This window comes from Anas platyrhynchos, chromosome 3 (assembly GCF_047663525.1).
Source record: "Anas platyrhynchos isolate ZD024472 breed Pekin duck chromosome 3, IASCAAS_PekinDuck_T2T, whole genome shotgun sequence".
In the NCBI taxonomy this organism is placed as follows: Eukaryota; Metazoa; Chordata; class Aves; order Anseriformes; family Anatidae; genus Anas; species Anas platyrhynchos.
The window spans coordinates 25,014,971-25,039,704 of NC_092589.1; the positions used below are offsets into that span (position 1 = coordinate 25,014,971).

The 24,734-nt window shown below is 37.0% G+C and overlaps 1 protein-coding gene across 1 annotated transcript in view; it reads left to right on the plus strand.

Moving 5' to 3' along the window:
* The window catches only part of CNIH3 (cornichon family AMPA receptor auxiliary protein 3), a 47,766-nt gene that overhangs the window by 16,068 nt on the left and 6,964 nt on the right, over positions 1-24,734 (plus strand). Inside the window, exons 2-5 of the mRNA XM_027453063.3 lie at positions 7,188-7,256; positions 8,377-8,424; positions 21,661-21,773; positions 23,944-24,087. Of these exons, the coding sequence (XP_027308864.1) occupies positions 7,188-7,256; positions 8,377-8,424; positions 21,661-21,773; positions 23,944-24,087 (374 nt within the window). The remainder of the gene's footprint in view (positions 1-7,187; positions 7,257-8,376; positions 8,425-21,660; positions 21,774-23,943; positions 24,088-24,734) is intronic.

A 24,734-nucleotide genomic window follows, 5' to 3' on the forward strand; every position in this document is an offset into this window, starting at 1 on the left:
TAAATTTCTCTGCCACTCGTTATTGTGCTACCACATAGTTCATGGCCCTTTTCTCTTGTTCATAAGGACCTTCCTTCATTGCTCCTAGAAGTGAAGGGTTAATAATATGGGGATAATTAGACATGTAACTTTTGTATAAAGGCTCTTGCAGAAATTTGTCAGGAAAGAGGTTTTGACTTTTGATTGATTAAATTTAGTTTCTATCAGGCAGGTGTCAGGACAAAAAGCTCCAGGTATCCAAGAGTTAATTCATTCATTTAAGGAGAAACTTGAAGTAGAGATACAGTGCCAATGTCATTTAGCTCTGTTATTAATTCTTATTCTTGTGTAAGTACTGTAATGCACAAGATTTGCATGTATATGAGTGGGTTTGTATGAATGTCAGCTAGCATGAGCTGGGATGGAGTTTTCTGCTGAATTGAAGAGCAATGTATTTGGAATCATGCCAATTTTGATGTGAGTTCCTTCAAAATAAAACTTTCTCATTTTACTAAGTAGCTGTTGTAATGAAGCAGTCTTGGCAACTGTTTGTGTTATTTGTGAACAAATTTAATTTAGGAGAAGGTTCCCAGCTTTCACAGCAGATTTGGAAGTGGTCTTCCAAAAGGAACAGTGAAAGAAGAAACCATATGCCTCCTCCCTGTTTTTAAAATAAACTTGGTGTATTTATCACTAGTATTTTATTGTGGTGTCTGCAGAAGTAGGGGGTTGAACTTGATGGCCCAGGATGTCCACTCCAGTACTTTTTCCTGGATTCTGTTTTGAGAATTAAGTGGTAATAAATTAATACTATTTACAATCATTGCTGTTTCAGTGTAGTACAAATGAGATACTTTGATCTAGAAAATAAGATAAAAGATTTCAGTCTCTACTAAGCAGTGTGCTTGCTTTAAAATAAATACAATAGAAAATTGAACTATGCCATATAATGTATTTTCTCTAAAACCAAAATAAATTTCAAAGCAAATGTTTAATTTTGGAGCAAGATTTTTCTTTTTGCCTTACGTCTGGAATTTCTTTGAGGATTAGTTTATTGGAAATATTGGAAACGCTTATTCTTCTGACCGTGAGAAAATATGTAATTTTGAAAACTCAGTTTTTACCCTTAGACTTCTTTTTACTAAAAATGAGGATCCTGTTGCTTGTGCTAGTCAATAAAATGCAACTGTGCAGAATCATTGATGGATGCTCTTTCTTTATGAAATAGGAGATTAGAATAGACTTAAAACATTTCCCTGGAAGTTTGTACGGTTTCTGACTTCCATGTCTTGGTTAAACTAGGTTATGTTTTGCTTTCTGCTGCCTTAAATCCTCCAATCCTGCAGTTTTTTCTCTAAACTGTTTATATTATACTGATATTCATTGTCACATACAGCTGTATGCTCCCCAGCCCCTGAGTGTGTAACTAGTAATTAGTGAACTTGTGCTACGATATGTTTTGGATATCCCGTATATTGAAGTTTTTGTTTGCAATGAACTATTGATTTATTGTAGATCTTTTTACACTCAAAAAGATGTCTACTGGGGGGAATGTATGAGAATAGCTTTCTAATGTGTAACACTGCACAACTCCAGCATTTTAAAGTCAATAAGCTTTAGTGTCTGGCTTGCTGAAATAGAGCTTACTATGGGTAAAACTGTAGGCATGGTGAATAATTCTGTGCTCTTCCAGTGGGTCATAGACTGAACTTGTGAACCTGAACACAATGCAATTCTGCCGCTTGCCAAAAAGCTGAAATTCTTGTTCAGATTCATTTAATGTCATGATAAGAATTGGGTGGCAAGCGTTTTTCTCTCAGTTTATAACTTTGTCAATGTCACCACTCTGTGCATCTCCCTATAGGCTCCCCATGCACATTGAGATCAAGACAGTGACAATTTCATCTCTTTCTGCACTGGTAACTGTCTGACACTCATACATTTTGTCTGTTGCTGCTTTTGGTCAACAAAATCCAACCCAGCTTGTACCAACATAGTTTAAACATGATTAAGGTTCAACACTGTAAATATGTCTATACAGCAGTTGATGGGCAGGCATGAAATGAATACAAGCACAGCATGCTCCTAAACCTGTTTGTTTGCTGTCCATGTGCTGACTCAGAGACAGCCTGGGAACTGCCTGTACGGGTGCTGTGAAAGCAGAGCAGAGGGGTAGACAAACTGTTTGAACAAGCCATCAAAGACAGTTTCTTCAGGGTAGGATTGGCAGGGTGGTAGCAATGAAGCATATGTTAAGTGTTACTGTTCTGTTCTGTGGTTAGTGTGGTTGTCATCAAGTTCTGTTTTATTTTAACTTTTCTAAGATACCAATAAGCAATAATTCCCACTTCTTTGCTGTCACTGAATTGAAACACACACAACAACCCTACCCACTAGCCCCAAATATCACATTCTAAATTAAAATGTATTTCTGTAAGAGCTCAGTGATTTCAAATTGAGAGGTCATAAATCCATTCCTGCCACTAATAGGTGAACATTTTCAGTCTGATGTGTGTATAAATATAGAAAGATAACAAAATTCAGGTTCAATCGTATGTACTTCATCGTCCAAAGCTGTTGTCTGGAGAGATGGGCACAGAGAGTGCAAGTAACGGAGGCACATTTTTATAAATATCACTGCAGCTGTAGGTATACTGAAACATACGATGTCATCACAATCTCATCTGTTGAGTGCATGCTTAAACCAGGCAAACTCCTTGTTGATTTACAGTTGTAGCTATGAGATTTCCAGATGGTGTGAATCACCAGGGAATGCTACCATTAATTTTATAGACCTTTGGTTCTATTAGTTGGGTAACACCCACAAGTACATTTCTATCAACAGAAAGAAGTGCAGCTAGGCAGCGGAAGAACAAACTTCCTGTGATGTTTTGAAGTTTTGAAGTGTGGGATCATAGAGAAAATTATACAAGTCAAAAGGTAAATCAGCATCCATTGCTCATTCAATCTCTGTCCCCTTTTTACAGTAATGATAAAAGCTGTTGGTAAACATGATATGATTTTTTTATGTGATGTAGGTCTGCAAATAAACAGATTTGAAGTTTGGGGGGGTTGTTTTATTTAGGAACCCCAAGGGGAAAAAAAACAAAACCAACCAACCATCCATCCAAAAATAAAATACAATAAAATACAATAAAATACAATAAAAATGGTCCTCATTCTCTTTCTAGCAAGCTGTATACGACATTACTATTTACTAATATAAGTAAATTTATCTTCTGTGTGCTATCAGTCCGGGGTGTATGTTTCCGAAGTGCTATGCATTTGGCTTTCTGCTTAGAACCATGACTAGAGGCTGGTCATTTTTCTTTGGAACAGTCTGCTCGTTGTCTGGCCTTTGGGGAGATGGGGTCACTGATGTCCACACATATGTATGTTTTGCAGTCTTTATTGCCACACTGGATCAAATTAGTTTGGATAACAAAAAGATACTGAATGGTTTTTAAAATGCATTCATTTACAAAGGTTTAATGATTGGCTGTCCCTGATTGGGACCTATTACATTGTTTTCCTTGGAATGAACTGTTCTGTCTAGATACTGATGAGTGTGACGTTTTCTGAAGTGAAATGGACATTGAACACACTTGAATGCTGTTCCAGAGCATTCAGCATCTCTGATGGGCTGATGTATGGGAAGCAGGTAGCTATACTGCATCCAGAGGAAATGTAACTGGACAGCAGATTGTTTCTTTGGAGTATGGCCAGAAGTCTGCACTTCCTGTGAAAGCACTGTGAAATACTTAATAGTGGCAAGTAGTTCATTTTTTTTCCCCTTTTTTTTCTCTGTAAGAAAAAAATGGCAACTCCAGCCACACAATTCCCTAGAGCATTAAACTGCTACACAAGGTTAGTTATAACTGAAAGAGGAAGATGTTTCCTTACTGATTATGTAAAGCACTCAGCAGCACAGCCCTCCCTTATCTGCTGTAATACAATACGGTTTGTTGCTCAGTAATGTACTCTATGGTGAGCAACCACCAATCTTAATAATCTACAGCTTTGTTTCCATCATTTCTTATCTGCACTTTTAAAAATCCAGCACGAGAGGGAAATTGAAAAACTCAACCAACCACCACCAACAAAAAAACTGAGGAGTTTCTTTATATTCCTTCTAATTGGAGCCTTCATAATATTACACTTCCAAATTTTTTACTATGACTGAGAAACAGAAATGCACTTTCTCATGAATGAAAGGAGATACCTTCATGTAAGCACTGGATTTCCAGTCCTTTGGATTTAACAAAATACAAACTATTACGGAACCTTTTTGGAGATGAAATATTAAGGGTTTGAGAGGATTTATTTCTGTCTACCTCCTTCCAGAGAGATATTGAAACTTTTTCTGAAGAAACTTTCCTACCATCCTGTGTGCTTTGGTACAAGTCCTCAGTCTATTTCTTGCAGTGTAATAGAAATCTATCTCAAAATTGTTGTAACTGGCAGTCATCCCAGGAGGATGCCTGTGAGACTATTGTATTTAGACCCGCTGTTTCCATGAAAACAATGTGCTTAATTGTTTCAGATTCATTTCAGTGCACTTAGATATTATGCCATCACAACACAAAATTAACTGCTTGGTGGCAAATAAGGACATGAAGCTGCAACAGGGGAGGTTGAGGCTGGATGTTAGGAAAAGGTTCTTCACCGAGAGGGTGGTTGGGCACTGGAACAAGCTCCCCAGGGAAGCAGTCATGGCACTGAGCCTAACAGAATTCAAGAAGCATTTGGACAATGCTCTCAGGCATATTGTCTGATTTTTGGGTGGTCCTGTGTGGAGCCAGAAATTGCACTTGATGATCCTTGTGGGTCTCTTCCAATTCAAGATATTCTATGAAAGTAGTAGTAGAAAGAGTAGATTTTATTTTGTCTACAGAGCTGTGGATGCTGGGGGAGAGAAGGATGGGGTAAGAGAGATAGCTGAGGAAATCTAAATGCATAGTATATTTGAGGCTAATCTCTTTTCCAAACTGTTGTTTAGGATTTCTCCAAGACTTCTCTTAGCTGCATTAGCTAGCTCAACAGAGCCCTACCTTAATGATTCTGTCTTTCAAAGTGACCTAATTCTTCTCCATCTAAACATGTTCCAGTGCTATCCTCAACCCTTTGTGCTCAGCAAATCTTTAAAGGCTTTCCTGGTCTTCCCTTAGAGTAGAGTTCTTCTCATGATTCCAAAATTTCCAGTTCTCCAAGTTATTGTCTCATACCAGTCTTCGCTATGGCATGAGCTGGCTCCATACTGTCTGTTACTATTATCTCAAACTCCTTATTGCTGTTACTGACTACCAAAAGGAAGAGCACAGCAAATTCACTAATTGTTATTATTATTATTACTTTTTCAACAAAATTTTAGCTCACTTCTGTGTTTGTAACACTTGCCATTATAGTACATTATTAAAAATAAAGTTGTCACTCAAAGCTCCTAATAATTTTCTATCTTTAAGGCACATCTGTAAGTACTGGTGCAGTTAGACAAAGAGAATTTAAGGGATCCCAAAGTAAATCAGTGAACAGCGTCAACTCTCTTACCTGTTACAAGAACATCCTTCTTCCTTTATATTGATGCAGCCAGTGCTGACATTGATATCCAATTATGAACACAACCATGTGTCTGACTTGCATGGTCTTTACCCTCTTAACAATTGACCCATTCCTTATTCCCTTATTCCCAACCTTATCCCTCACAGTTGTACTGTAACCCCCTCACAATCTGTTATTTGCTCTTTCACCTTAGTCTAAACAGCTCATTGCAGACCTAATCCCTAACTTGTGGAGATACTGCATCCATGGGGAGAAACACTTCACTTATAATCATGCTTTTATAGTTCCCTTGGTTTATTCTGGCACTTTTACTTGTCATGGTTGAATAAATTGAATTTTGTAGTGTGCTCTTAGAAAATGCCACACTCCTGATTTTAAATCTGCTTCAGCATGATGAATGCAGCATTAGAGTGTGATGCAGAGTAGTAGTTAGATTTGTGGATTGTAGCTCTAGGTTTTATCCTCAAACCTCTTGGCAGATTATTAGCTGAATCATTTGTAGACTTTCTGCTTTGTATGCATTTCATACCTGTAAAATGAACGTGTTTTAACTATACAGCAGGTCTGTGTTGATACCCACTTGGTTATTGTTTGAACAGCAAGGCAGCAGGTACACTGTAATATGTTACAGAATGGCTGTTGCACTCATATACTAATTACCTGACTACTACCTTGTACTCCTCTCATATTTTTACTGCAAATACTACAAAAGGTACAAATACTTTCCTGGGTTGTAAATTGTCTGACAAGGAATCACTTTGTGTGTTTATGTAGTCCTTATCACCGTGAGCTTTCGTTCCTTGAGTGAAGCCATCAGAATCAAAGGTATTGCTAGAATACAAACATGAAATGAAGTTAAGAACATGCTTTGAGATCTTTGAATTAAATATGCTGAAGGCTATTACGTCTGTTTTATTTCTAAGAAAGCATCATGAAACTTTGCTATTTTTATGGGCAATTTTATCTGCTGTGTTTTAAAAGCAGGCAGTAATTACCAGTGTATCTAAATCGATCAGCTCATGAATGAAACTAAAGGACCTGAGCAAAAGACCTCTCTCTGTTAATGATATTTGAGGCAAATGTTCTAAGACCCACTGGAATTTAGGAAGGACATATTTTGCTCTAGAGTAGTTAACCTTTTGAGGAATATGCTTGCAAACATATAGCTTAATTCTGAATTAATGTCTGAAGTAATTTTAATAACTTTCTTAAAAGGATCTGTTGTGCATGCATTAAACCTGGAATAGTGCATCTGATGCTTCTCTGTGTGTTAAGCAGCTAGTAACTATTTCCATCAAGCATCAAGATGTATTTGTAAAATAGTTTTACATCTTTTGAAAGTTTGAGAAAGAATTCCAGCTGATGAGAAGGAAGATGGGAAGGAAGAAACCCGGAAAACAATAATGCTGAAAGGGATACAGATGTGGTTTTACAGAAAGACAGAAGGATTAATGGATTTTAGGTTTGATATTTAGAAGTAGCCCACGTTTTGTTTTAACTGTTTCCGAAAGGAGTGTATTAGGACTCTAGGTTCCCTAATTTTCTCAGGAAATGGCAGGAAGGGAGGCAACACATCTAACTAGCCTCTAGCAGAAAAATAAGCATTTGTATTAACATTCATTACAATGTTTGAAAAAATTGTTTTTCAGATAATTGCCTTTGATGAGCTACGGACAGACTTCAAAAGCCCTATAGATCAATGCAACCCAGTCCACGCAGTAAGTACATCCAGTGATGTGCTAAGCAACAGCTACTAAAGATGGGTAGGTGCACTGAGCTATCAGTGAAAGTATGAGTGTGGAAGGGAACGTAAAGCCTGTTGTGAAGATAGTTGTAGTTTGGAAAATTGATTTATTGGGCTAGTCTTAGGAAAACAGAAGCTTTTTATGCTAATAGCTTTCCTTTTTGCTGAAGAAGGCAAAAGAAAAAATATTTGGAAGTTCAGTTATCTCCTACCTTAGAAGTCCTTAGAATCTCCTACCTTAGAATGTAGAAATAAACATTCCTACATTTTCACATGCTCTTATAACTTAGTATGACTGACTGAACTTGGTTCCCACCATTTCCTCCCTTCCTTACTATCTTGTTGCCTCGGAAAAGGGCCTTTGACCCTTAAAGGAGTGGCCACTGTCCTTCTACATACCCTCATGATTAACCCCAGTTATGCAGAGAGAAATCTGATTTTACTAGTGAATTTCTCATTATAAACCATTTAAAGAAGACCATACTTTGACTTGTTTTCTTTCTGTGGATCAAGCTTAGAACATCTTTTGACTCAAAGTACTTAATTACAGTTACTTTTAGTGTTTATGAATAAATCTGTTGTTTAAAGTGATATTTCTAGGACATTATGGGTATTATTCACTAATGGGTTAAATTATAATATCACATGTTGCTCAGACACACTATTAGTGATAGTGGAAGTGCAGCTATATCAGCTTTTCAGTTATTTTTTTCATTCAGACTTATCTCAAAACTAGAGGTTGGATACGTGAAAATGCAAGGCTGAGTCTCTGTGATGTAGATTGGCTCCAGTCACAAATGTTGACTTCAAAAAAAAAAGTTGAAGCCTCTGACTCAAGGCTAACATAGACACGAACCTCCTTTTTATACTGCTGTTTCCAGTAACATGACAAAATAACATTGGAACTTAGAAATGAGTAGATCCTTTGACTTGCAAGCAGTACATTAGAAGTGAATACTGTTGGTTCAGATTAATAACATGTTGCTTCTCTGCAACGAAAAAATATGATTTTGACCCCTTGTACTTGTAATATATTGTCTTTAATTTATAACACTACCTAATCTTCCACCTTTTTCCCCACTTTTTCTTGACAGAGAGAGCGACTGAGAAATATTGAGCGTATTTGCTTCCTCCTGCGAAAAGTGAGTGTAAAATAGTCTAGGATTTGTGAATTGCATGAGAATTAAAGCCAACGAGTGGTTATCTACATTCATTTGCTCTTTGAATAATCCTCATTCTCTGTTGAAAGGTTCAGTTATACTGCAGAAGTGGAAGTCATGATGACCTTGTTAGAATGGAGTAAGACAAATTATAAAAAGTTGACATAGTAGAGGATTTCTAGATAAGAAATAAATCCCGAGAACATCTGCCCATTAGTTTTGGAACATGCTTTTGGATGGTGGTGAATCATTTTGCAGTTGCAGCTTGAGGTGCTTATAGCCCTATCATTTGATTTATAGTGTTGTAATACAGGCTTTAGATTATTATTTTTTTTTAACAGGGGCTTGGTATTTAATAAATTAAATATTTTATTACCTACATATTTAATAATTACATTTTTTATTTGGCTGAATTTGAAAGTTGATACACCATTTATTTTAGTTTGGCCAGAGATGATGAGTGCCTCAGTTTCTGAGAGAGTTGAAGGAGCTGATAAATTGTAGGATTGATGTGGTCAGGTTACATCTTTCCTCTGTAGATTGAAAGAGGGCTTTCTTAAACACTCATTGTTCTCCTGACTCTGTACCAATGAAGTCAAAACAATCATAGTTCCAAAATATTTAACTTTATATATTCAAGTTTCTCTAAATTGCCTTCACCAGAATAGTAATGGAGCCATCTAAATCATTCAGCGTTTTTGCTTAACAAAGGTCATCACTGAAGTACAGACTGCTGACTGCATCCTAATCAAGCTAAGAACTAAATTCAGATATGTTTTTAATAAGCTGAGGGCCCCATCCTTAGAAGTTTTTGGAAAACCAGTGCTAGGAAATACTCACTTGGAATGACCCAAAGATCTAGTTGTGACCACACTCAGAATGTAGGAAATGACTCAGATCAGTCAGAACCTGAGACAGATCTGTTTGGCACCATTATGAGCAAGCCACATTTAAGAACTTAGCATGGTTAAGACACTAGGGATGTGAAAAGAAGAGAAAATACGCTTATCACCAATAGCGTTCCATTTTGTCATATTGGCAGCCAGCCATTTTCAAGCTGTGTCACAGTTTATCTGCCATAAAGAAACTGGTGAGTGGTAATGTATTAATATATGTGAGCCCATGGGAGTGCCCTGCCTTCATCAGTATTTAATTAATATTGAGACTCGGCCTTCTTATGAACAGCAAAATGGAGCATTTTGACTAATTACAGATTCTGTATTCAAAAGGGATTGGCTGCTTCTGGTTCTCATATTTTGTTAATTCAGTGTCTTCAAAGTTCTTTGGGGATACATTTGTTTTAATTGAGAGATGATATGAAAGAAGAAGGTGGTGGAATAACTACAGAGATTTGTAGTCTTTAAAACTGACAGTCACTAAAAATAGCTTTAGACTATGTAGCATAAAGTATTCACTGTTGGGGATAAATTCTGGCAAAAACGGTGAATAATTGAGTGTTGTATAGATACAGGAAGACAGCAGTTAAGATGCTATCTACAAGCACTAAATATATCCCTCATTATAAAATTGTGTGGCTTTAGGTTTGTTTCTCCTTCTATGAAAAAGCAACATATCTTTTTTCCCCTGTCACGAAGTCAGATAATTATTTTAAATGGCTTTGGAAATAGTGTTATATTACTATTTATGACATTAGAACTTAATGATGAAGATCTGTTGTAAATTTAAAAAAAAAAAAGAGGTTATAGGTAGGTTATAAAAATATGTTCAGTTTCATTATAGCCTGGTTTTAGAAGGGGCTCATTGAAATTACTAAATAGGGGTACAATATGCCATACAAATGATACTAATGAGTTTAAGGATGGATTTTTTGTTTTATCTCCAAAATACTTGGAGAAGATTATTAACAAACTGTGACCAGGTACTTGATATGTTACCAGATACTGTATAATTTAGTTACATTTTCCATATTTATTTATATATAATATATATATATATATATATTTTTTTTTTTTTTTGTGGTGGTGTCTTTTTTTTTTTTTTTTTTCCTTTGTTGGGGGGGGGAGGTTTGTCCTGAAGGAGTGAGTGGAAAGGAGCAAATTCATCAAGAAATCTAATGATAGACAAGCTGATATTAATCTCAAAGATGTTTCAGATGAACTTCAACTGTCAAGAAAAAATAAAAAACGGCAGACAAAAAAATATGCAAGGACAACTTTTGAATAACAAAACTTACAGCTTGTTCAATACTCCATTACTAGCATGAGCAACAACAAGAGTGGAATGTAAATCAGTAGCTGGGTATTTAAAAATAAAAATATCTTCACTTAATGCCTTTTGAAGCAAGTACTATTATTTTAGTCAGGAGGCTGATAACTGCCAATGCTTGGTCTCTTCTAGTACCTCTGTCACATTTCTAGTAGAGCTAGAAGCTCTAGTAGAGCTTCTAGTACCTCTGTCACATTTCTAGGGTACTAGTGGTGGAAATGTATCATGTACATGTTGTGGTGTTTACTAGATACAATTCTGTTTTTTACAGCTTTGCAAAAATAAAATTATAGAATCATTTAGGTTGGAAAAGACCTATATCCTTCACCAATATTATATATAAAAAGACCAATATCCTTCATGCAGTGAGGGGCCCAAAACTGAACACAGTAATTGAGGTGCAGTCTCACCAGCACCATGTACAAGAGGACAGACATTCCCCTTGTCCTGTTGACCATACTATTTCTGATGCAGGCCTGGATGCCATTGGCCTTCTTGATCTTCTGGGCCCACTGCTGGCTCATGTTTAGCTTGGCTGTCAACCAGCATCTATCTTTTCAATTTATATTCCATAGTATACTCCCTAGTACGTATCACAATCATCTTTCACTGTATTTACAGGTTTTGGTTATTTATCAAAACCAATGTTACCTTAAAGAGCAATTACAGAAAGCATTCAATTCAGACTGAGATACAGTAAGTAAAAAGTAAAACTTAGCATAATATATAATTCCAAACACTTGAGTCTCTGTGTACAATTTATTTAGGTATTCTTTCATATGTAAGTATTCTGTTTAAAACAAAAAGTCAAAATAACTTAAATGTATGGAAAGAGAAGTAATTCAGAAGCATAAGTAATCAGATTCTTGAATGGTTATGAGCTTGACATAGATTAACTGCACTTGGAGCATGTCAAAGAAGACAAAACTTGATGCTGTGACTGTGTCACGCCTGTTTGTCAGTATTGAATGCACATACTCAGATCTTGAAAAAATAAAAATAAATTGTTCAGTGAAACTTTGAGTTCTCTGGAGCAGTTAAGAGGAAACAAGGTTTGTATCTGGTTTTAGTATTTTCTTAATGAATGAAAACATAATTTTCTGAGTATGGAGGTTCTGGTTCACATGTAGAAAATATTATGGCAAGTCAGCATTTTTAGTAAGTAGCCCTATCTTTTCTTGCTGCTGGCACCTTTTCTGAATAGTTTAGATGAAGGAGGTTGGCCAATGTGCACTACAGCAATTGTTATATGAAATAATTTTTTGTACTTGGACTTTGTTAGGTTCCAGACCTTCACCAACCAGTAGCTCATAACATTCTTGGCATGCAGCAGCTGTAGTGGACGTAGTCCTTTGAAGAGTATCAGGTGTCACGGTAGCAGATTTCAATTGACTGTTCATATTCTGTTCTTCTTGGTAAATTTGTTGGTTATTACATTAATCGATTCTTCCATTGTTTTGCTTTGTGGTCACCAACAAGCTTCAGATAATGTCTCAGATTTATAGTGTGTATTTCTGCATATGTTGATTGATTGTTTCATCATGGATTTATGGTTTTATAGATCTGTTACATTCTTTTAGCCAGTCACCATGCTGATAGCTATTAGCAGGGTACTTCAGTAAGCCTATTGCATGGTTCATCAAAATGCTTAATGTAAGTCTGTATAAATAAATTCAGCAAATTTGATGGGGTTTTTAAAGTGGTGTGTAACCATCTGTATGTAAGAAGGAATCATACTTCTTTCACGGATTTGAAAGAACAAATCCATCTACAAGAGGCTGCAGCAATAGGCCAATTTGTTACAAAATAAATTTGGGGGAATAGCAGCAATAGCTGTGCCTTTCATTGTACTATATATATATTTATTTTTTATTTTTTATTATTTTTTTTTTCTTTTTTAACAACTTCAGTAAAGATGGTGTAACTCCCCATTTGGTTAGACTTGATGGAAAAAAAAAATCACCAAAAACATTTCAGTATAGCCACACTAGAGAATTAACTCAGCTTAAGCAAAAGATACTTGCACTGCCTCTGCAGGGTAGGTATACACCAGGTTACTGGCATACATTATGCATTATATTCAGCACCTCCCAATCAGTAGTGAGCATTTTGTCTTTGAAGTCTATGTGCATGTATTATCTGAGAGGAAAACAGCCTTGCCTAGTCAAGAGGTATTTTGGTTGTGGAAATAGTACTGGTATGCTGCCTCACAGGACAAAGAGGCTCATGTGTCCAGAGTTCTGATGATTGCTGCTGTAAGAAAGATCACAAAGAGAACAAAAAATGGCACCGTGTGACATTTTGTCCATTAGCAGTGACTGTTGCAGTGACGGAGCACATGAACTTTGTCCGCTTTCATTAGAGACCAAGGACTTCATCATTGTTACTGTCTTCTGAATGCATATTGTATTTCTTGATGTATCTAATGCTCCCTCTTTTCTTACCACATCAATACAATGGAACTGCTGAGTTTGACTAATTATCTGGGCAGTAGGAAAACTTTCAGGAGACCCTTCCTATTGAGTGATTGGGAGCATAAACCCTAATGAAAAGATAGTGTGGGTAACTTCTGAAGAATGAATATAGGATTATGTATGTAGCAAACATTTTGCAGTGATCAGATACATACTCAATACTTCGTCTCCCTGTGACTCAGTGCAATGTAGAAGCTTGTACTTGTACCCAAGCAGGCATTGCTCTATATGAAGTGATTTAAGTAATAGCTATGTATTTTTAAAATTATTTTATCATAATCATCTCCCATCTCTCTCTCTCTCATCCTTGAACTGCAATTCAGTGGTTCAAAGCAGAGCTGGTTTATATCAGAAAGTGAACATCTCTGGATTTAGGAAGGGTTTGACTTCGTGTTTGTTGCTTACCATTTTTTAGCTCATAAACTGCCTCAGAATAAATTCTAGAGATTGCAGACAGGCATTAGAATAAAGGTTATTGTTGTTTCTAAAGCATTATTTAGATCTGCAGATTGGTTAGGATGTAGTTAGGATGTGATCTGCCATGCTGTGCAGATTCTGTCAGTGAGGACTTGGACTGTCCTGCGACTTTCATAAAACTAAATTCACTTAAGATCTCTTTTGTTTGAAGTGACCTAGGAATATTTAAAGTACATTAGAGTCTGTGAGAGACAGAAAACTGCTAAGTGTGCACTTCCGTGCTCACTACTTATTTGGAAGATAGTGCTACATTGCTGTTGCATGTTAAAGTTAGCTTTCTTCTGGCCCTCAGAGTCATTGACAAGGTATTTTTACATTAGGAATGAGTAACTTTTTACACTCTAAACAAAATTTCAAGTTAGCTAAAATATATTAGTAAACACATTTTAGTTTATGGAAATCATGTCTTATGGATGATTTATTTTTAAACAATTCTGCTACAGCATCTCTTGGAAGAAGAGGCATGACATAAATTTTAAATTTACTTTTTATTAAACAGTGGGGCTGTTCTCAGGTTCCAAAAGCAAATGCAGTTTGGCAGGGGAAGTAGCGATATAGGAAAACCAAATAAAATACTTTGAACTGAACACACTTTCACTAGCTCGGTGTTGGTTTAATTGTTTTCTGCAGCTTGCCTAAAAGAGGATGGAGTTTACATGTTGATACAGATTCACATTTGTATCAGCAGGCCTGGGTGGAGTTTTGTTTGCATCCTGAAATATGAGGGACAAAGTGATCTTCCCTGAAACTTGCAATAAAATTGCAGCATACACAAAATTGTCCTCTTGTTTGTTTATTTTATTATTATTTTTTTTTTCCTTCTTCCTGTTCTATGAATACTAGTCAGCATGCAATACCATGGTAGGAAAGGCTCCTTTATGTTTGAGTTTTGGCATTTAGCCTCCTGAATAAACTTATCTGCTGCCATCTCGGTTAAAGTGTCCTACTTATGACATCTTAAAAGGCTAGAATAGAGAGTGATACTTGGGAAAAGGAAACATATAGGACTTAAGAACTTAGAGGAAGTATAGTATTTCTGGCAGGCTATTCATTCACTACTGACATTCATTTATTATGTTCATTGTGTCATTCATTTATTATGAGAATTTTGCCAGCACTATCTTTAGTCAAATTTACAAGTTCTGGAATTCAGCATTTTTCAAATGTTAGAACATAATAATTGTATTTTTAGTAATCATTACCTAAGAATGTCTGTGCACTCAATGGAGGATAACGAAAAGTTATATCCTGCTGTGCCTGCACAGGTGTTCAAAGCAGCACTGGATGATAAGGAAAGTTGTAAGCCTACTGCAAGCCTCAGTCACAGTTAGGCTTTTACTCTCTTTTTATTCCAGGGAGGAAGTAAGATTTGCCAGTGCAATGCCTGATGAAAACTGATATATCCTTTGGATATATCCATATGCATGTTTACTCTTAATGTTATTGCTCAAGAAAATATTTACATATAAAACTATTTCAGATTAACCCACTGTATTTTGCTGTTACTTTCATATTTTGAAAGTTTATTCAATCACCAAAGTTTTAAAAAAGTATTACCTTGTAATAGACAACCACTACAATTCAACTTCTTTCCAGTACTGCTCTGGAGGATATGTAAACATATGCCCTTACAGTATCTGAACATCACAAGAAATGGTAGAATAAGACTGAAGATGCAGCAAAAATGTATGTGAATAAAGTTGTCTGTAATGTACGCCTAGAAGAGAATTATCAGCTGCTGAGGGTATCTGCCTCTCAGAGCTGTGTTGAAGATACTGGCAAAATATGACTTCCTAATAGACCATATTTTCTTTAATTTAGTATGCAATAAAATAAATATTTACATTTTAATGAAACTAAAGAAATTGGGATTAAATCAAAATTTACTTATGTTTAGCAGAATGTTCACTGTGTATTTAAGTCAGATTCAGACCCTATAAAGCCTCCTTGCAATTACCAAAAAAAAAAAACCAACCACCACAATAGCTAAAAATATAGTGGAATTATTTTGCATTTTATCTGTTGTATGAATAGAAACTGTTTCAAGTGGGAGTTAAATGTCCTACCTTGCATTCAGATGCTGAAGTTTCCAATAAAGCTGTTAGGATAGCAGGGCAGGAATCTTCTTTACCAGCTCTGCACTGTACCAAATCTACTTCCTCAGACTGACAGCCTTTAAAATCCAGATATGGAAACAGCCCTTTAGTGAACAGTTAGTTCTCAGTATTTACAAAACTGTCAATTTTAGGCAGACCCCAAGGAAAAAGCCTGAGGGCCCTTCCTGTACTATGCAGATGGCTGAGCTTCATTTTAGTGATCACTAAGATTTCTGCATTCATTGACCTATCTGTGAAACGAGGTGCTGGTTTTCTGGATTCTAATGAGCAGCTGTGGTATTAATTGTTATTCTCACCAGTCTCAGGAGAACAGTTAAAGATGGAATGAACTCTTGAATAACCCAGTTGTGGGCTGTACTCTCTGGTTATATCTGAAACATAGGAGTGAGGTAGGGCAAGAAAGAATTTGTCACCCTGTTCCATGTCAGTGTTGTCAAAATTTGAGGTTAGCACTCCAGGGTCGCTAACCCAGCTTCTGTTACAGGTTCTGAATTAACTTTAAAAAAAAAAAAAAAAAAGTTTGTGAAGGTACCACATCTTAGATCACGGCAGATCTGCCTTACTGACTGGTATTCCTTGATGCTCTTCACGTCCCAGAGTGGAAAAGCTTTTTCTATCATCCACTTCATAGAGTGATTTGGCTTGGAAGGAACCCTTCAGGATCCTCTATGGTTATGCTATGGGCAGGGACACCTCCCACCAGACAAAGTTTTTCAAAGCCCCATTCAACCTAGCCTTAAGCACTTCCGGAGAGGGGGCATCCACAACTTCTCTGGGAAACTTGTTCCAGTGAACAGACTGATGATGAAGATGATAGGCTGATGACCCTAGCTAGAGACAAGCTGCAGGAGCTGCATCCTTTGGCAGAAGCAGCTGCAGCAGCACTAACTACTGGGTAAAGCAGCATTACTTTGTCTAACAGTTGCCAATCTATGGGTACAATGGTACATTTATGGACACAGGATGGAGGCTAGGCTACATAGATGGAGACTTCTTGGAGAAAAAAAAAAGTGATTCTGTGAGCATTATTATTATTTTGCATTCAGGAGTATTGGGCCAAAACGAAATACTTGACAGGAGTATGAGTTTTTGATGTTTTAGTTACTTAACAGTGACTGAGAAAGCAGTTTGATTCACTTGTTACAATTTATGTAGTGTGAGAATGTAATTGCACTGGTGAAGGGCACTGATTACTATTCATACTGCTATATCTTCCCAGTTTTGGTTTCTGAGAGGTATTTTATGTGCCATATTCACTGGTGAGCCAAGCTGTAGGAGTCATTCCATGAGAAAATGATATATAGTGTTCTGTAAGAGCAAATTGCATTTGGGAAGAAGGTAGTCACACGTAATAAACAGAATAAGGAGGAAGAGTACTTACAGGAAAAGATGTGATTGTTTCTTTGTAGAAGAACAACACAATATATTCAGGGAATAGGAAACTGAACAAAACTATTTTGGACTGAGCTTCCTGAGAGATGCTCTCATGCAGTTGAGATCTTCAGATGACGTTGTAGTCCGATAAACACAAAGAAGCTGCCGAGAGGTGCTAGCTTCAGCTTTCATTTTCCCATGCTTTAGTTCAGCCAAATCTTGGTGTCTACACACAGCAAAGCCTGACTTATTTTCTTTGTAATTAGAAACTACCTACATGTGCACATATGCTTAGGGATATGGTTTAGTGGGGACTGTTAGCGTTAGGTCAGAGGTTGGACTCGATGATCTTGAGGTCTCTTCCAACCTAGAAATTCTGTGATATGTGTGCACATACACTACTGTGTATGAGGATATATTGAATTTTACTCACACAATCACAGAATGGTTTAGGTTAGAAGGGAGCTCTGGAGGTCATCTGGTCCAATCCCACTGCTCTAGCAGGAACACCTAGAGCAGGCTGCCAAGGACTATGTCCAGACAGCTTTTGAACATTGCCCACAGCCTCCCTGGGCAACCTGTGCCAGTGCTCTGTCACTTGTACAGTAGGGAAGTGATTCTTGATGTTTAGATGGAACCTCTTGTGTTCCAGTTTGTGCCCATTGCCTCTTGTCCTGGCATTCCTGGCACTGTGGAAAAGAGCCCGGCTCCATCTTCTTTGCACCCTCCCTTCAGGTATTTACACAGATAGGTAAGCCCCCCCCCCGAGTCTCCTCTTCTCCAGGCTGAACAGTCCCAGCTTTCTCAGCCTCTCCTCACAGGAGAGGTGCTCCAGTCCCTTGAACATCTTGGTAAACTTGGTAAGAAAGTACATGTTTTATAAAGCTCATAGCTTAATTGTTAGTACTAGGTACTAACATAAAGAATTTTAGGTACTAAAATAGTACCTAAAGTACTTATTATTTTTAGGTACTAAAATAAAGAATTTTGGTAGATAATCACATCTAAAATAAGAACCCAGAGCCTCATTCTCCTTTAATAAACATTACAAATTGCAGATATTTTAAGGCAACCTGACAGTTAACCTCTAACACAAGTAGGTATTAGTTACAGATGCCTGGACAGTTCCCACCCCTCCTTCTTGCAGATCTGCAAATTGAAATTTACTAGTGAAGCAAGTGAATAATAATATATTTCTCCACAATTCACGGAGTGTGAATTAACTTTGCTTTCATTTATTGTCCCAATTTTATCATTTCTATTACAATGCAAGAAGGAAGAAGACCAGAACTGTGCCACTACCCCTTGAAAAGATCCTTTTAGCAGAACTAGTGCCAAAGCTTGATTTACAGCCCTAGAGCACTTGTAGATTAAAGCATTTCCCCAACACTACTAAGTTAAAAGAAGGAAAGAAAAATCATGACTAAATAAAGCCAGACAATCCCTGAAGCATGGCTGGCAAGGCTCAGTCCTGCCTGTAGGGGCAACAAGACCATTGACATGCTGGCAGTCACTCAGCAAAGTTTGCTTGTATTTGATATGACTGCCTTTAACTTAGTTTTGAAGGTAACTGAGACTGGAGAGAACATTTATCTCCTACAATAAACATCCCCTTTAATATCAGGCTTTTTCAGACCATTTTCTTCAAATATGCCACATGGTTCTTAATTCAATTGCACATCATAGGATCACAGAATCACAGAATCATCTAGGTTGGAATTGTGCTGGATGAAGAATAGCAGGATTCCAGAAAGCAATAAGGGAGAAAACATTTGTCCCCAGTTAATGGTAGGATGATAATGATATGGTATCTACCTAAGACTTTACATTTGAAATGCAAATTATGGATTATGAATAAGGATTTTTAATGTTTCCTGATATAAATATTTACTTAAATATACACATCAGAGCATACATAGAAATGTATAGTAGTTTCTTTTCCTTGCTTACATTGTAGTGAAAGGTGTTTGTGAGTACCAGAATTTTGGTCTGGAAACTGACTGCCTTTTCAGGCTTTTCCATGATTTCCCACAGGTAAATGTCAGCCAGCAGAATTTCTAGTGATAAATTTGTAATTGTAAATTTCTAATTTGTAAAGCCATTCATTAGCTTGGGGCTCAAGGTGACCAAATTGCAGCTTTTGAGAACTAGTCTTTTTTTGCCAGTTTCCCCTCCAACTCTGTATTCTGTAGCTGTCTGCAGACTTTATCTTGACCTGTGTCAAAAAGCAGTTTGTTATCTGAATCAGAGTGTTCCTGGTTCAAAATAGAATCATACTGTTTATATCGTAACATATTTACCATCTGACAATTTCATATGCTGTCCCAGAAATGAATAAAAGATCTTGATTCCTGTTGCACTGCTCTGCATATCACATAAATTTCTATTGTAATGGACCACCTTGGCAGAAATGATAAGGATTGACTGTTGCTTATTTCTAAACCACCTTCCTTCCCTCCAGGAGCTGAATCTCGTATTTGCTAAAGTTGACTGAAAGTTTCCATTTCAGAGGACATTTGGGTCGAACTGCAGGATAATCCTTCCAGCCAAGAACTAAGGCACTGTTGGTCTGGGTGTTTTTTGGTTTAGTAGTTATTCATCTATTCAGCTTACTATTCCTCACAAGCCTTGCTGTTAGTGTCTTTATAAGCTTTATGCTTTCACTTTCCCTTGCTTTCAGATTTAGTTTCTTGGCTAAATCACTTGAATATAAACTATAATTGGCTTGCAGGCTGGTGTTTGATGGCTTTTTTCCATGATTTCTCTTCAGAAACTGTGATCAGCATTGATCCTGTATTTATTTATGTCCACGCAAAAATATCACTCCAAGACAAGGGTGACAAAATGACCAATTTGTTATTCTGTCAAAAGTACAGGTAGATTTCATAGACACTGGAAACTGTGACTGGAAAGTGAGTCTGTTCTCCACTGCTTCCCCTCTTTTATTTCTAGCTTCACAGCTGAATTTTTGTTTTGTTTTGTTTTTAACCTCCTCATAAATTTCCACCATGGGTTTCCTTCCCTGTTATTACCAGCCAGCCCCCTGATCAAACACCAGGGTTATGTTTTTGCTAAGTTTGTGGGCTGTATTGGAATCAGAAATCAAAATCAAAATCAAAAGTGTGTGATAACGATGTAACAGGCTCTTAGGTGCTATGATGCTTAGTGGGTAGACATCCAACTTTAAGACCTTTCTTATCTGCAATTTGTGGCAAGGATGAATCATTGTCTTGGTAAAGGTTATAGTCATGTTGTAAATCACATTCTGAAAATGAAAAAAAATGCAGCAGTGATAAATAACTGCCATCTGGAATCTACACTATGTAATTGTATCATGATTTGTCATGCCCATAAAATAAGCTTTTGAGAATGTTTAAGTGGAAGGCATAGACATAGAGATATCCAAATGTATTAACTACTTCAAGCAGTGAAGGTAAATGAAAGTGAAAAAATGTGTTCCATGGGAAGTGGAAGAAGTCCTAAAACCATTGAATTCATTGCAGCACAGCTGTACAGGAGTAGGTAGGAGCTGGGACTAGCTGTAGAGTGGGCTTTTCATTGTTTTTAGTAGCAGGGCTTACTTTAACCATTTGACAGACAAAAATACATTGACATCAAAAGAAGCCTGCCAAATGCTTTTTGTGGTTTAACTTTGGCTGCTGTGGCTTCAAGACACAGCAAGGGATGCAGATGCACTGTGTATGGGATTGTCTAGCTTTGAGAAATGTATAATGCTGTAAGTTGGTCTCTTTGATGACTTGAACAAAGACATAAAAGAACAGGTTTCTGAGAAAAAGGCATCAGTAGAAAACTACAGAAGAAAGCCAGATAAGAAAGGGGAAAAGAGTGGAAAAAGTAAGATGCCTTTAGAAATAAGTACTCTGAATCAACATCACATGAATTTCTGTTTCTGCCAGCTGCCCACTCACTTTCTCTTTTAATAGAAAGAATCATCTTGGTCTGAAACAAGTAGTGTGGGGAGCCATGGATTTACCAAGGAAGTGAGTTTCCTGTCTTACTGAGTTTTAGCTCACAACACTAACCTCGTAATGGATTTGATATCTTTAGGGTGTTTATAACATATCAGAAAGGTAGAAGTACCCTTCTGTTTTTCCAAGGATACTCCTGCAATGTAGATGTGAAGCTTCAATAATGGTTTAATTATTTTCTTTTCAAATGCATCAGTAATAAAACTTATCTCTTTAAGACCTCTTTGATAGAAATGTTCTCGCTTAGTTTCACAATGCTTCTGTGAGGTAGGCAGTAACATGATGTATGTTCAGTAGACAGGAATGTGGAGCACCTGGTAAGACAGCAAAAGATTTGTCCCATGCCTCTCAACAAGCCCCTGGTGTACAGTCAGGATTAGAACCAGGACAAGCCTGTCACTGTGCCTCATGCTTATTGCTCTTAGCTACGCTGTCTGTCAGCTGAGGTATGTCTGGGGACAGACACGCTGGAGATTTGCAGAGATGGTTTGTCTTCCACAAAACTAATGAGTAAAATCATGGAGATGTTTTACTGACATCTGTTATTTCTGTTCCTTTTAGCTGGTGTTGCCGGAGTACTCTATCCATAGCCTTTTCTGCATAATGTTTTTGTGTGCCCAAGAATGGCTCACACTGGGGTTAAATGTTCCTCTGCTTTTTTATCACTTCTGGAGGTAAGCCCACCCTTTACATGCTGACTGCTTGTTAACCTTATTTTCCAACTCATCCCCCATGATGATTGTATGAACTATGAATTGCAGTGATAGGAGAAAGGCCTAAAAGTGTTTGTCTAAAAGCAGCTAAGACTAAAGTTTCCAGAGGAAAAAAAAATATATATATTTTTTGTGCATGATTAGATGTGAAAAGTCATAATACACAAATGTGGTTTTAAATAGCCACATTTAAATAGCCACTTAGATATTCCCAGTGGTGTCAGGATGCCGTCACCACAACCAAATAAAAACTTGACCTGAAATAGGCTGGAGTCTGGAAATTTAACTCAGTGACGCACTAAATGCTTCACAGGCTAGGAGCTGTAAGACAGTTCATGTCCAAAAGATCTTGTACCTATTCATTCAGCCCTGGCAAGGAAACCTTTCCACTGGATTCATGCTATAGAGACTGGGAAAGTTGAGAGAATTTTGCTTCTCATCTGCTCTGATACCCTTACATGTTTTTGCATTATAAAGTAAGTTGCTTCTTGCTGTATAGCACAGAATTTATGTTCTGCATGAGAAGGCTCTCTAAGAGACTCTTGAAGCAACTACTGTTGTGAAGTAGCTTGAAGAATAATTTTGTAAAGAAGCCAGTACCAGTATGTTAGCTAGGAACTGAAAAGTAGTAGCTTTTTTACACTGTTTTCTGCAAAACTTGGTAGTAATGCACCATCGTATGGTGGGGTGTATCATCCCAAAGTTAGAGTGACAGCATAAGTTCTCAGAAAGCTTAATGAAGCTATGAATCCTTTTTTGTTGGGTGCAATAATAGTGTTTCATGGTGTTTTTCAAAGATTAACAACAGAAGTGTGACAATAATATTGTTTTGAAATTTAAAAAAAAAAAGTTATTTTATGTGCAAGCTGGAAATGGTCAGACTTGAAATAATGGATATGCTTCTTTGGATATACTTCTGTGGTTCTCCATATGTATTGCTATAAATACCACTTTTTTTTTTTTTTTTTTTTTTCGGTTTTAGCCACAGACAGTTTTCGGTTCATTGTGTAAATTTCTACACAAAACCATGGGAAGATAATTGTGTAATACCTTCATTCCAATGAAGATAATTAATAAGGATTTCATCTGTAGCGTAAAAGCTTTGCAGTGTTATTAGAGATTGTAAGTGGATGTGACAAATTTTAGAAAGGAAGAAAGGAGGAAGGCAAGGTTATTAGGAGAACTTTTGATTTCAAAGTTTGCAGCTGGTGACTTGTATGGGGATTTTATATTTATCTGTTCATATATCTGTTTATCCATCTGTAAGCAATCCCAGCAATTTTCAGTAGTTAATTACCATTTCAAAGCAATAGAAATAACAGTATTTCATCTGATCTGTGCAAACCTTAAAGCAGTTCATTTACTGTGTTCAGGCTTTTCTTTTTATGGCTTGCTTTTGCTTTTTGCTGCAAAGTAACTGAGACAAAAACTCCCTTTAAAAAAACAAAACAAAACAAAACAAAAGAACCACAAACACCACTAACGAAAAAACATTTCATCGTGATTTTCTCAAGCATCCAGTCATTACTGAGAATAATTAAAAGTTTCTCCTATGTAAGAAGAAAAACATTTTGCAATAAGAATTATTTGGATAATATATTTTTAAGCAGTGCTATGTGTAGAAAACACTAGTCAGCCAACTCATATTACTCCACATTGCCTTTTTCCTTTTCAGAATTGGGGAAACTGAGCTATAAATTGGTTGAGGCTGTCACCTTCCATCATATCTGAAATCGGTTGTGTAGATGCAGTTAAAGCCCAGTAATCCTTCCTCCATGCTGTGATCACAGACTGCTACATATTGTCACTCAATATGTAAGTTTCTAGTGAGTGAGTAAGCCAGAAAGAACTATATAGGCAGGGGGAATGTTTCAATCTAAAAAAATAACAGAGTATAGAAAGTCTGCATTCATGAATCACTTGTTCTGAAAGAACAGTCTGCTTAGACTAGTATCCTGATTTTAACACTGTCCAGAAACAGGGGCTTGAAAAAGAGAGGAAAGTTCCTCCTGTATCTTGGAAGACTGTTTTCTTCTGAGATGGTGATCAGAACAGTGACATATTTAATTCAGGACATATTTAATTCAGCATGTAACAGAGTCATTTCAGGTGTCTTCTCCTTCTCTTTCAGGTATTTTCGTTGCCCAGCAGATAGTTCAGAACTAGCATATGATCCACCCGCAGTCATGAATGCAGATACCTTGAGTTACTGTCAAAAAGAGGCCTGGTGTAAGCTAGCTTTCTATCTCCTTTCTTTCTTCTACTATCTTTACTGGTAAGTCTGGTCATTTCACTAAGGGAACAGCAGCTGCTTTTCATTTGATGTGTGAAATTGCATTTAGGAATGGATGGAAAAAAAATGGGCCTGTTTCCTTAGTTCTACAAAACTGCTTCTGATCTTGATTCAGGAAAGCATACCCGCTTACAGCAACACATACTTAAATCTGTGAACAATTCAGTACAGAATATTAAGCATTTATCTCAAGCCTGAGCCAGGCCCAAGGACCAACCCAAGGGAAAAAACAATTTGCTCTTCTGCATAGTCTCTTAGGATGTGTGATAGAATATGTGTTGTGATATGACATTTTATCAAATAAATATTATAATGTACAGTTTTAGGATCAATTTCTCTGTTGTGATTTTTCTTTTTCTTACACTTCAAAAGAGTATGAGGTCCTCCTGTGCTAACCAGTGCACTGGCGCAGCTTGTTAGCATAGAATTTAGCACAGAGCATTTGCTGATGTGTTTCCCACAGTTTCTATAAGCCAGTCTGAATGCAGTACCTGAAAACTGTATTTCCCATTGCTGCATCACAGGCTGTTCAGTACAGCTGGAAGCATGCCTTCCAGACTGTGCTGAGTCTGACAGGTGAGGTTCACCAGGCATATTCTCACAGGCAGTTCACAGGCTGCCTGTGTAGT